This window comes from Myotis nattereri, assembly GCF_964212035.1.
Source record: "Myotis nattereri genome assembly, chromosome: 2".
In the NCBI taxonomy this organism is placed as follows: domain Eukaryota; kingdom Metazoa; phylum Chordata; class Mammalia; order Chiroptera; family Vespertilionidae; genus Myotis; species Myotis nattereri.
The window spans coordinates 152,435,435-152,447,050 of NC_138076.1; the positions used below are offsets into that span (position 1 = coordinate 152,435,435).

The 11,616-nt window shown below is 42.6% G+C and overlaps 1 protein-coding gene across 1 annotated transcript in view; it reads right to left on the bottom strand.

Moving 5' to 3' along the window:
- Nucleotides 1-8,908, bottom strand: part of HELB (DNA helicase B) — a gene marked incomplete at its 5' end in the record, with an annotated part of 49,612 nt that extends 40,704 nt beyond the window's left edge. The window contains one exon of the mRNA XM_081082296.1: nt 8,707-8,908. Within this exon, the coding sequence (XP_080938422.1) occupies nt 8,707-8,908 (202 nt within the window). The remainder of the gene's footprint in view (nt 1-8,706) is intronic.
- Nucleotides 8,909-11,616: the final 2,708 nt, after the last annotated feature.

Genomic DNA, 11,616 nt, shown 5'->3' on the forward strand with positions numbered 1-11,616 from the left:
GGGTAGCTAGTGGGCTGTGGGGGGTGCAGCAAGTGCTGCTAAAATAAGTGAAACTGACAAGAACATTGTAACTATGGTGACCACTACCCTGTTTACCTCTGGCTATAAAATAAAGGCTCAGCTTGCCTCTGGATCTCTCTCTGTGGCCTCAGACAGCACAGGAAGAGCCACGTGAGGCCACAGAAAGATCCACCTAGACCCAGCTTATTCTCTGTCTGCCATTTCTTCATCCTTCACCATCCTCCCTCAGGCTTGCGGAACCCTTGGCTGAGCTAGCTCAGCACAGTGTGGAGTTCCTGAGACCCAGTCTCTTAATGGGTGGTCTCTGGAGGATCTGAGTCTCTGCTTGATCTAATTAGTCAGAAACAGTTTGACACTGTTTCAGAACTAGAGATTCAGGGGCTTAGCAAATCTACCTATACAGAGTCACAAACCCAAACAGGCAGCCAAAATGAGAAAAAGAAACAATCCCCAGATTAAAGAACAAGAGAATGCTCCAGAAGAAGAGAAAAATGAAATGGAGATAAGAAATTTATCTGATATAGAGTTCAGAATAATGATGGTAAAGATGCTCAACAGCATGAGAAAACATATAGTAATTAGGAAAACAGAAATAAAGAATGACATAGCACAAAGAACACATTGGAAAGACTACACAGCAGATTAGGGGAAGTTGAGGATCGAACCAGTGAATAAGAAGACAGGGTTGAAAAAAACCACTCAGAACCAAAAAGAAAAAACAATTAAAAAAAACAGGGCAGCTTAAGGGAGCTGGGGGACAATGTGAAACATAATAATATTTGAATAGCAGGTGTGCCAGAAGAGGCAGAAAGGGAGAAAGAGATAGAGAAACGTGTTTGAAGAAATAATGGCAGAACTTCCCTAACCTGGTAAAGGAAAAAGTCACACAAGTTCAGGAGGCACAGAGAACCCCAAGCAAAAAAAAATCCAAACAGGCCCATGCCCAGACACATCATAATTAAAATGCCAAAAATTAAAGACAAAGAGAGAATCTTAAAGGCAGCAAGAGAAAAGAAAAGTGTTACCTACAAAGGAGCTCCCATAGGCTAACACCCGATTTCTCATCAGAAACTCTACAGACCAGAAGGGAATGGCATGAAGTACTCAAGGTAATGGAAAGCAAGAATCTGAAACCAATATTACTATATCCAGCAAGGCTATCATTCAAAATAGATAGTCAAGCCCTAGTGGGTTTGGCTCAGTGGATAGAGCATCAGCCTGTGGACTGAAGGGTCCTGGGTTTGATTCTGGTCAAGGGAACAGGACCGGGTTGCAAGCTCAGTCCCCAGTAGGGGTGTGCAGGAGGCAGCCAAACAGTGATTCTCTCCCATCATTGATGTTTCTATCTCTTTCTCTCTCCCTCCCTCTTTCTTCCTCTCTGAAATCAATAAAAATAACTTAAAAAATAAAGAATCTACTTTTATAAAAACCCTGGGTGGTGTTCATCACGTCCAGAACCTCCGCGACCAAGCGGAAGGCAGTCAGTCCTGCAGGGGTTGTCTTGGCAACGGCTACGCCCTCCCCCAAAAGCTGTTTCCTGTAAGGGCGGGGTTTGAAGCAGGAACCTGCCCTGGGAGCGTGGAGGCATATCTTTATGAAGTGTGCCGTGCCAGCACGGCCAAGGGTGAACCTGAGTAGGGGCAGCTGAAAGGCTTAGAAAAGACAGAGAATGAAATCTGGGTCTCGGTGGGATGCTGCTTCTCTGAGAGACAGCAACCATGCCCACAGCTGTGTCTTTATTTTATAGCAGATTTGCCACGAGGCAAAGTAAGGGCATAACCAAGATGTTTACAACATTCTCCTGGGTTTCAATCTACTCAACTACATGCACCTAAACTCTATCAAGCCTACATCACTCAGGCATGTGTTTGGACCATAGGTTCAAGCTTACAACTATAGCTGTTGGCTATAATTGTGCTGGGAGGGCCCTGCCCTCCAAGCTGGGACTTGCACGTGGCAATGAGAGGACTGTGCCCTCTCATCAGTCCAAGGCTTGAACCTGTCCAAAACACTGTAGCAGCTCCCCACAATAAAGTTTTAATTCCATTTCTTTGTTACTAATGTTGTGGCCCCACCCCATAACAAAGAAACAATTTCCAGAGGATGAGGCCCAGGAATCAGGATTTTAAAAAGATTCCCAGGTGATTCTAATGTGCAGCCAAAGTTGAGAACCACTGCTATAGATAATATTAAAAATATAGCTAAACATGCAATTCTTTGTCCAAAAACTGAGCGTGTTCAAAAATTAAATGAAGAAAATTTGGATATACTCGATGGAGATTTTCACACATATTTGAGTGATGATTCCATTGATTCCACAGATGATGTGGAAAAGGAAAATTTTCCCATTGAATTTCTTTAATAGTATTACTCCTTTGGGAATGCCGTGTCATAAATTAAAATTGAAAGTGGGTGCAATCATCATGCTATTGAGAAATCTCAATAGTAAATGGGGTCTTTGTAATGGTATCAGATTTATTATCAAAAGATTATGACCTAACATTATCGAAGTTGAAGTATTAACAGGATCTGCAGAGGGAGAGGCTGTTCTGATTCCAAGAATTAATTTGTCCCCATCTGACACTGGCCTCTCATTTAAATTGATTCGACAACGGTTTCCTGTGATGCAAACATTTGTGATGACTATTAATAAATCACAAGGACAAACTCTAGACAAAGTAGGCATATTCCTACCTGAACCCGTTTTTGCACATGGTCAGTTATATATTGCTTCCTCTCGAGTTTGAAGAGCATGTGATGTTACAGTTAAAGTTCTAAGTACTTCATCACAAGGGAAATTAGTCAAGCACTCTGAAAGTGTTTTCACTCTTTTTTTTTTTTTTAATATATTTTATTGATTTTTTACAGAGAGGAAGGGAGAGAGATAGAGAGTTAGAAACATCGATGAGAGAGAAACATCGATCAGCTGCCTCCTGCACATCTCCTACTGGGGATATGCCCGCAACCCAGGTACATGCCCTTGACCGGAATCGAACCTGGGACCTTTCAGTCCGCAGGCCGACGCTCTATCCACTGAGCCAAACCGGTTTTGGCATGTGTTTTCACTCTTAATGTGGTGTACAGGGAGACATTAGAATAAGTTTAATCACTTTATCAGTCATTGTTTGCCTCACTGTTGTTTTTATATCATGTTTTTGTTATTTTCATATCATGTTTTTGTCGTTTTTATATCATGCCTCTATTGTTGTTATATCCTTTTGTTACTGTTTATTAATAAATTTATATATTATTTTCATATACATTTTACTAATTTCCTTTCATCTCTCATACTTCTATTATACAGAAAGGGCAAATAGCAATATTAAAATATCTCTGCTAAATAATTCCATTTTTAAAAAATATATATATATTATTGATTTTTTACAGAGAGGAAGGGAGAGGGATAGAGAGTAAGAAACATCAATGAGAGAGAAACATCGATCAGCTGCCTCCTGCACACTCCCCACTGGGGATGTGCCCGCAACCAAGGTACATGCCCTTGACTGGAATCGAACCTGGGACCCTTGAGTCCACAAGCCGATGCTCTATCCACTGAGCCAAACTGGTTAGGGCAATTAATTCCCTTTTAATGTGCACGAATTTCTTGCACCAGGCTACTAGTAGACAAATAAAGAGCTTCCTGAACAACAACAAAAAAAGGCTAAAGGAGTACATCACCACCAAGCCAGCATTACAAGACATGCTAAAAGGACTGCTGTAATAGGAAGATGAAATAGAGAGAAACCTAGGCATACAGAATTAAAAGTAAATAAGTACCTATCAATAATAACCTTAAATGTAAGTGGATTAAATGCTCCCTTCCAAAGATGTAGGGTAGCTGAATGGATACAAAGACATGACCCAACTATATGCTCTCTAAAGAGACCCACCTCAGAACAAAACACACACACAGGATGAGAGTGAAGGGATGGAAAAAAATTTTCCATGCAAATGGAAAAGAAAAAAAAAACTGGAGTAGTAATACTCATAGCTGACAAAATAAACTTCAAAATGAAGGCCATTACATCCCTGTCTTGTTTGGCTCAGTGGATAGAGCATCGGCCTATGGACTGAAGGGTCACAAGTTCAATTCCATTCAAGGGCACACACTCGCATTGTGGGCTCAATCCCCAGTGGGGGGTGAACAGGAGGCAGCTGATCAATGACTGTCTTTCATCATTGATGTTCCTATCTCCCTCTCTCCCTCTCACTTCCTCTATGAAATCAATAAAAAAAATATTTTTTAAAAAATGAAGACCATCACGACAGACAACAAAGGTCACTACATACTACTAAAGGGATCAATCCAACAAGAGGATATAACCCTGGTAAACATATATGCACCCAATATAGGAGCACCTAAATGTATAAAAAAAACTTCTAGAGGACTTTAATGGAGGGATCGACAACAATACAGTCATAGTAGGGGACTTTAACACCCCACTGACCTCACTGGATAGACCTTCCAAACAAACAATTAACAAGGAAACAGTGACTTTAAAGGACACACTGGATCAGATGGATTTAATTGACATTTATAGAATATTTCACCCCAAAGCTGCAGAATATACATTCTTCTCAAGTGCACATGGATCATTCACAAAGCTAGACCACATGTTAGAACACAAAACAAATATTTAAAGTTCAAGAAGATTGAAGTCATATCAAGTACCTTCTCAGATCACAGTGAAAAGAAATTAGAAATCAACTACAGTAGAAACACCCCAAAAATTCCAACACATGGGCTTAAATAGCATGTTACTAAACAATGAATGGGTTACCAATGAGATAAAAAAAGAAAACAAAAACTTCCTGGAAAAAAATGTAAATGAACAAACAACAACCCAAAATCTCTGGGACATAGCAAAAGTAGTCCTGAGAGGGAAGTTCATAGCACTACAGGCATACCACAAAAAACAAGAAAAATTAACAATAAACTATTTAACCCTACAACTTAAAGAACTAGAAAGAGAACAACAAGAAAAGCCTAGGGTAAGTAGAAGGAAGGAAATAATAAAGATTAGAGCAGAAATAAATGACATAGAGACTAAAAAAAAAATACAAAAAATGAGCTGGTTCTTTGAAAGGATAAACAAGATTGATGAACTGTTAAACACACTGATCAAGAAACAAAGAGAGAGGACCCAAATAAATAAAATCAGAAACGAAAGTGGACATTGTGGATGAAATGGACAAATTTCTGGAAAAATACAATCTCCCAAAACTGAATCAGGAAGAATCAGAAAATCTGAATATGCCAATAACAACTGATGAAATAAAAGCAGTAATAAAAAAAAAACACCTCCCAGCAAACAAAAGCCCAGGTCCAGACAGCTTCATGGGGGAGTTTTACTAAACATTCAAAGAACTAACACCTTTATTTCTCAAACTATTCTGAAAAATCCAAGAGGAAGGGACAGTTCCAAGCTCTTTTATGAGGCCAGTATTATCCTAATTCCAAAACCAGATAAAGACACTAGAAAGAAAGTTACAGACCAATATCCCTGATGAATATAGATGTTAAAACCCTCAACAAAATATTAGCAAATCAGATCCAGCAATATATTAAAAAAGATCATACACCATGACCAAGTGGGATTTATTCCAGGGATGCAAGGCTGGTACAATATTCTCAAATCATTAAACATGATACATCACATAAACAAATTGAAAGACAAAAATCACATGATTATATCAATAGGCACAGAAAAAGCATTCGACAAAATCCAACACCCTTTTTTGATAAAAACCTTCAGCAAAGTGGGAATAGAGGGAGCATATCTCAACATGATAAAGGCCATATATGACAAATCTAAGAACAGAAACAAGACAGGGATGTCTGCTGTCACCACTCTTATTCAACATAGTACTGGAAGTCCTAGCCACAGCAATCAGACAAGAAGAAGAAATAAAAGGCACAATACCAGATTTCAAGTTACACTACAAAGCCACTGTAATCAAAACAGCCTAGTACTGGCACAAGGACAGGCATATAGATCAATGGAACAGGACAGATACCCCAGAAATCAACCCAAACCATTACACTCAATTCATATATGACAAAGGAGGCAAGTGCATTCAGTGGAGCCAATAAATGGTATTGGGAAAATTGGACAGATACATGCAAAAAAAAGAAACTAAACCACTAACTTACACCATACACAAGAATAAACTCAAAATGGATAAAAGACTTAAATTAAGTCATGAAGCCATAAAAATCCTAGAAGAAACTATAGGCAGCAAAATCCCAGACATCTCTCATAGCAATATGTTTATGGATACATCTCCTAGGGCCGTGGTTGTCAAACCGTGGCTCGCGAGCCATATGTGGCTCTGTGGCCCCTTGAGTGTGGCTCTTCCACAAAATACCACGTGCGGGTGCACACATACAGTGCAACTGAAACTTCGTGGCCCATGCGCAGAAGTTGGTATTTTGTGGAAGAGCCGGTATTTTGTGGAAGAGCCACACTCAAGGGGCCAAAGAGCCGCATGTGGCTCGCGAGCCACAGTTTGCCGAGCCGCAGTTTGCCGACCACTATCCTAGGGCAAAGGAAACTAAGGAGAAAATAAACAAATGGCACTACATCAAAATAAAAAGCTTCTGCACAAAAAAAGAAACCCTCAACAAAATGAAAAGGAAGCCCACTGTATGGGAGAACATATTTGGCAATGACACATCTGATAAAAGGTTAATATCCAAAACATATAAGGAACTCATACAACTTAACAAAAGGAAGACAAACAATTCAATTGAAAAATGGGCAAATGACCTAAATAGACAATTCTCCAAAGTGGGCATACAGAGGGCCAAGAGACATACGAAAAAATGCTCAAAGTCACTGATCATCAGAGAGATGCAAATTAAAATGACAATGAGGTGTCACATCACACCTATCAGAATGGCTACCATCCACAAATCCACAAATGACAAGTGCTGGTAAGAATGTGGAGAAAAGGGAACCCTAGTACACTGCTGGTGGGAATGCAGACTAATGCAGCCACTATGGAAAACAGTATGTAGCTTCCTCAAAAAATTAAATATGAAACTGCCACCTGACTCAGTGATCCCACTTCTAGGAATATATCCTAAGAGACCTGAAACATCAATCAGAAAGAATGTATGCACCCCTATGTTCACAGCAGCACAATTTACAATAGCTTAGATCTGGAAACAGCCCAAGTGCCCATCAATAGATGAGTAGATAAAAAGGCTATGGTACATTTATACCATGGAATACTATGCAGCAGTAAAAAAGAAGGATCTCTTACCCTGTGAGGCAGCATGGAGGGACCTAGAATATCATGCTAAGCTAAATAAGCCAGTCAGAGAAAGACAAGTATCACATGATTTCACACCTATGTGGCATCCAAGTAACAAAATAAACTGATGAATCGAGTGGATCCAGAGACATGGAAGCATAGAACAGCGTGCAGAATCTTGGAGGAAAGGCAGGGGAGAGTGGGTGGCTGGGAGGTAATCAACCAAAGACCCTGAATACATATGCATGGGCACAGACAATAGGGTGGTGAAGGCCTGGGGTGGGGGACGGGGGTGATCTGGAGGAAGTCAATGGAGAAAAAATGGAGATGTGTAATACTTTCAACAATAAAGAATTATTTTAAAAAATAAGGAAATAAAAATAAATAAATTTAAATTAAATTAATTTTAAAATTTAGGTCCTTAGTTGCACTAGCTGCATTTCAAGTTCTCAATAGCCACATGTGACTAGTGGCTATTGTACTGGACAGCGCAAATATAAAACTATGCCATCATCACAGAAAATTCCACTGGATGGCACTGGTCTAAATAGTAAAATATTATAAACAGCTGTCACAAGGATAATTCATAACATAGGAAACTGCACACGCTAAACACGGATATCAATAGTATTAACACAAGGTTAATGAATCAATGATGCCTTGATGGTGTTTCTTCGGTGCCTGTGTTTTCTATTTTTAAAATATATTTTTATTGATTTCAGAGAGGAAGGAAGAGAGAAACTTCAATGATGAGAATCATTGATCAGCTGCCTCCTGCATGGCCCCTACTCGGGATGGAGCCCACAACCCGGGCATGTGCCCTTGACCGGAACTGAACCGGGGACCCTTCCTTCCACAGAGCCAGTGGTTCTCAACCTTCCTAATGCCGCGACCCTTTAAAACAGTTCCTCATGTTGTGGTGACCCCCAATTTCATTGTTACAAATTGAATGTAATTAAAGCACAGTGATTAATCACAAAAACAATATGTAATTATATATGTGTTTTCAGATGGTCTTAGGCGACCCACAGGTTGAGAACCACTGCCACAGACCAATGCTCTATCCACTGAGCACACCGGCCAGGGCGCCTGTGTTTTCTAAGCAGCTGGGGGGGGGGGGGGGGGGGGAATCACGTATTTGACTCCAGGCTGGATACGGAAATAGTTGAAAGCCCCCCCCCACCCCCCCCCCATTCACTACTTCAAAGAGTTGTGAACATTACAAGAGAGAATACATGTAGAGCACAAGCTTAACACATAGTATTTGCTCAAGTTACTGCTACTATAGTATCAATATAATTTTATCCTAAGTAAACAAAACGGCTAGGCCGTCCCCAAGGAAGTCTGCGAACAGCGCTGGGGCGCCTTCCCCGGGACAGGGCCGCGCTCGCCCCCGCGCCGCCCCCAGGCTCCCGGCTTCCTCACCGGGGAGGCACCCGGGGAGGCTGCCGGCCTTGAGGCCCCCGCTGCAGAGCTCCTCGGCGTCCACAAACACCGGCTCGTCCTCCTCCGCCGCCAGGCAGTCGTCGTCCTCCTCCTCCAGGCAGTCCTCGTTCACCTCCACCAGGGCCTTGGACGGGAGCAGCTGTCCCTGTAGTTCGCGCAATTGCTTGTTCCTCGAGGCCATAACTCCACTCTCCGAAACTCAACCCAACCCGGGAAAACCCGGCCTGGGCAGCCGGCCTTCATCAGCCAATCAGGCCCGCGGCTGCAGGACCGTCAACTTCCGGGAACGCCAGTGCGAGCGCGGAGGGGCGGGGCTGCAACGAAGCTCCGCCCCCAAGCCCCGGGCTGGGCGGTGTGCACGGGGTGGGGGGCGGAGGGGGTCAGGGCCTGGACGGAACCAGGGGTTTGGACGAAATCGAAACCAGCCCGCTGGGCAGCTGCATGTGTGGCACCTGCTGGGCCGCTAGCCCACGACAGCTCCTTCGGAGACTGAATCACGGGGGAAGGCCACGTCTAGTGAGCCTAGAGAGCCCGGAAAAGCAAGCCCTCCCCAACACCCCCAAAACGAAAATCCAGATGCCCTTCGGGAGCACGGAACAGGGAATCTCCGATCTGACACTAGGGACTGTTTGGGGCCTCTGTTTCCTTAAGGAGTTGGATTTCTGTCATCAAAAGCAGTTATGCAAGGTGCAGATCTCTAGTCCCCATTCCACCCCTTGTATCTGGATCTAGGGCAGGGGCCCAGGGTTCTGTCTTTTAAGGCAAGTTAAGGTTCTTTATTTTGATGCTCTGCCAGGTCTGGAAACCACTGGACTGTATTAGGTAACATTCGAAGCCCTTTTCATCTTTTTCTTGGTGAGTACACCCTGGTCTCCCAAATTTCTTTAAGCAGAAAGAAATTTTTGCTCCCCTGCTCACAGGGGAGGAAAAAACAACAACAAAAAAACATCTACTCTTAGCCCAGAGTATAGAGGGGGATGGGGGCAACAAAGTAGAAGAGAAAGGACAATGTTTTTAAAAATTGTTCTGGTGCCATGATTCTCATACTTAATGGGGCTACTATTTGAAAATCATGGTGCTCTGTAAGGGTAAAATATATCATTACATTACTATTTGGGTACTACTTATTATGAAATTACTTTGTTAATAGTATACCTAAAATAACCCTGCATACACTGTTTGCTAAATCCAAAAGCATCTTATGCTAGATTCTAATATAAACAACAGCCAGCACCAAAGGTTTGAGAAAATACCAAAATTGATTTTTCCTCCCTTTGGGTACAAATGTCCACTTTTGTGGCTTTCAGAAGAAAAAAATCTCTGCTGCAACTGACAAAACACCAGTGTATCCAAGATTCATCTCAAGGAGGTTGACTTCCTTCCTTAACACTCTCAGGCCACTGTTTCCACCACAGCATTGAATCTGCTGTGTCAGAAGCCGCACAGCTGGTCTCTCTGTTGCTACATCCAACGGACACCCTTTAGCCTTTCCTTACTTCCCCTCTCACCAGTATTTGACACTGAAAGCTGTTTTCTTCTTGTGACACTCAGCTTCCTGGGCTTTTATGATTTGTCTTCTCCAGTCTTCCTTCTGCCCCTCTGGCCATATGTACCTTATTGGGCTCCTCTACGGGCCTCTTAAGCTTAAGTACTGCCGTTCCCCAGGGTTCCATCTTAAGCAACTTCTCACTGTAATCCTCCCTTCAATCATCGTTCACCTACTCTGTCACCTACATGCTAATGACCTGTCAAAATTTATGAGACCTTCAACCTAGACAAGAGTTGGGAGGAGGGCCTGTGGCAGGAGCTCTGACACCACATGTCAGTCACTAAAGCCCTGCAGGAAAAACTGTGTTCACAGCAGAGCTCTGTGGGTGCAACAGCCCCTCCCCTCAACTTGCTCGTCCCCTCAGTAAAAGGGGGCTTCCTGCTGCTTCTTGATCTTCTTGCTTCTCTCTCACCATGTCTGCACACACTGGATTGCAAACCTTTTTTTTTTTTCTCCTGAATTAATCCTTTTTGTGACAGAATACCTGGCTTTGTTTACAGCAAACACTCCTAATCTGAGCTCCAAACCTGTGCAAACCACTGCCCATTAGATGCCATATTGGATGCCCCTGGGCTACTTGAGGTTCAAAACATCCAAACTGAGAGTTGTTCACTGCTCAAATCTGGATCACTTATGTGTATATACATAGGGTAGCCTTGTTACCAACATGATGATTTGGGGACACGACTCCAGAAGTTCAACTTCCATTCATATAACTCAATTACATTCGACTAGATACGGTAGGTGAGGACTCAGGATGATGAGAACCTTGCTTCTTTACCTGTTGTTTCCTCATTTTCCCGCTCCCTCTTTTTAAAAAATATGTTTTTATTGATTTCAGAGAGAGGAAAGGAGAGGGAGAGAGGGATAGAAACACCAATGATGAGAGAGAATCATTGATTGGCTTCCCCCTGCACTCCCACCACTGGGGATTGAGCCTGCAACCCAGGCATGTTTCCTGATTGGGAATTGAACTGTGACCTCCTGGTTCATGGGTCCATGCTCAACCACTGAGCCACACCAGCTGGGTGCCATCCCTCTTTAAAAATATATATTTTTATTGATTTTTAGAGAGGAAGGGAGAGGGAAAGAGAAAGAGAAACATGTATGTGAGAGCAAACATGGATCAGCCCCCCACCAGGGATCGACGGCCACCTGTGCACGTGGCCAACCAGAACCTAACTAGCAACCTTTTAGAGCATGGGACAATGCTCAGCCAATTGAGCCACACCAGCCAGGGCCCCATCCCTTATTTTTTAAGAAAAAGTTAACAGTTCTGGCTACTATTTGAAAATCATGCAGCTACTATTTGAATGGGTTCCTGGATACCATTTTTCCCA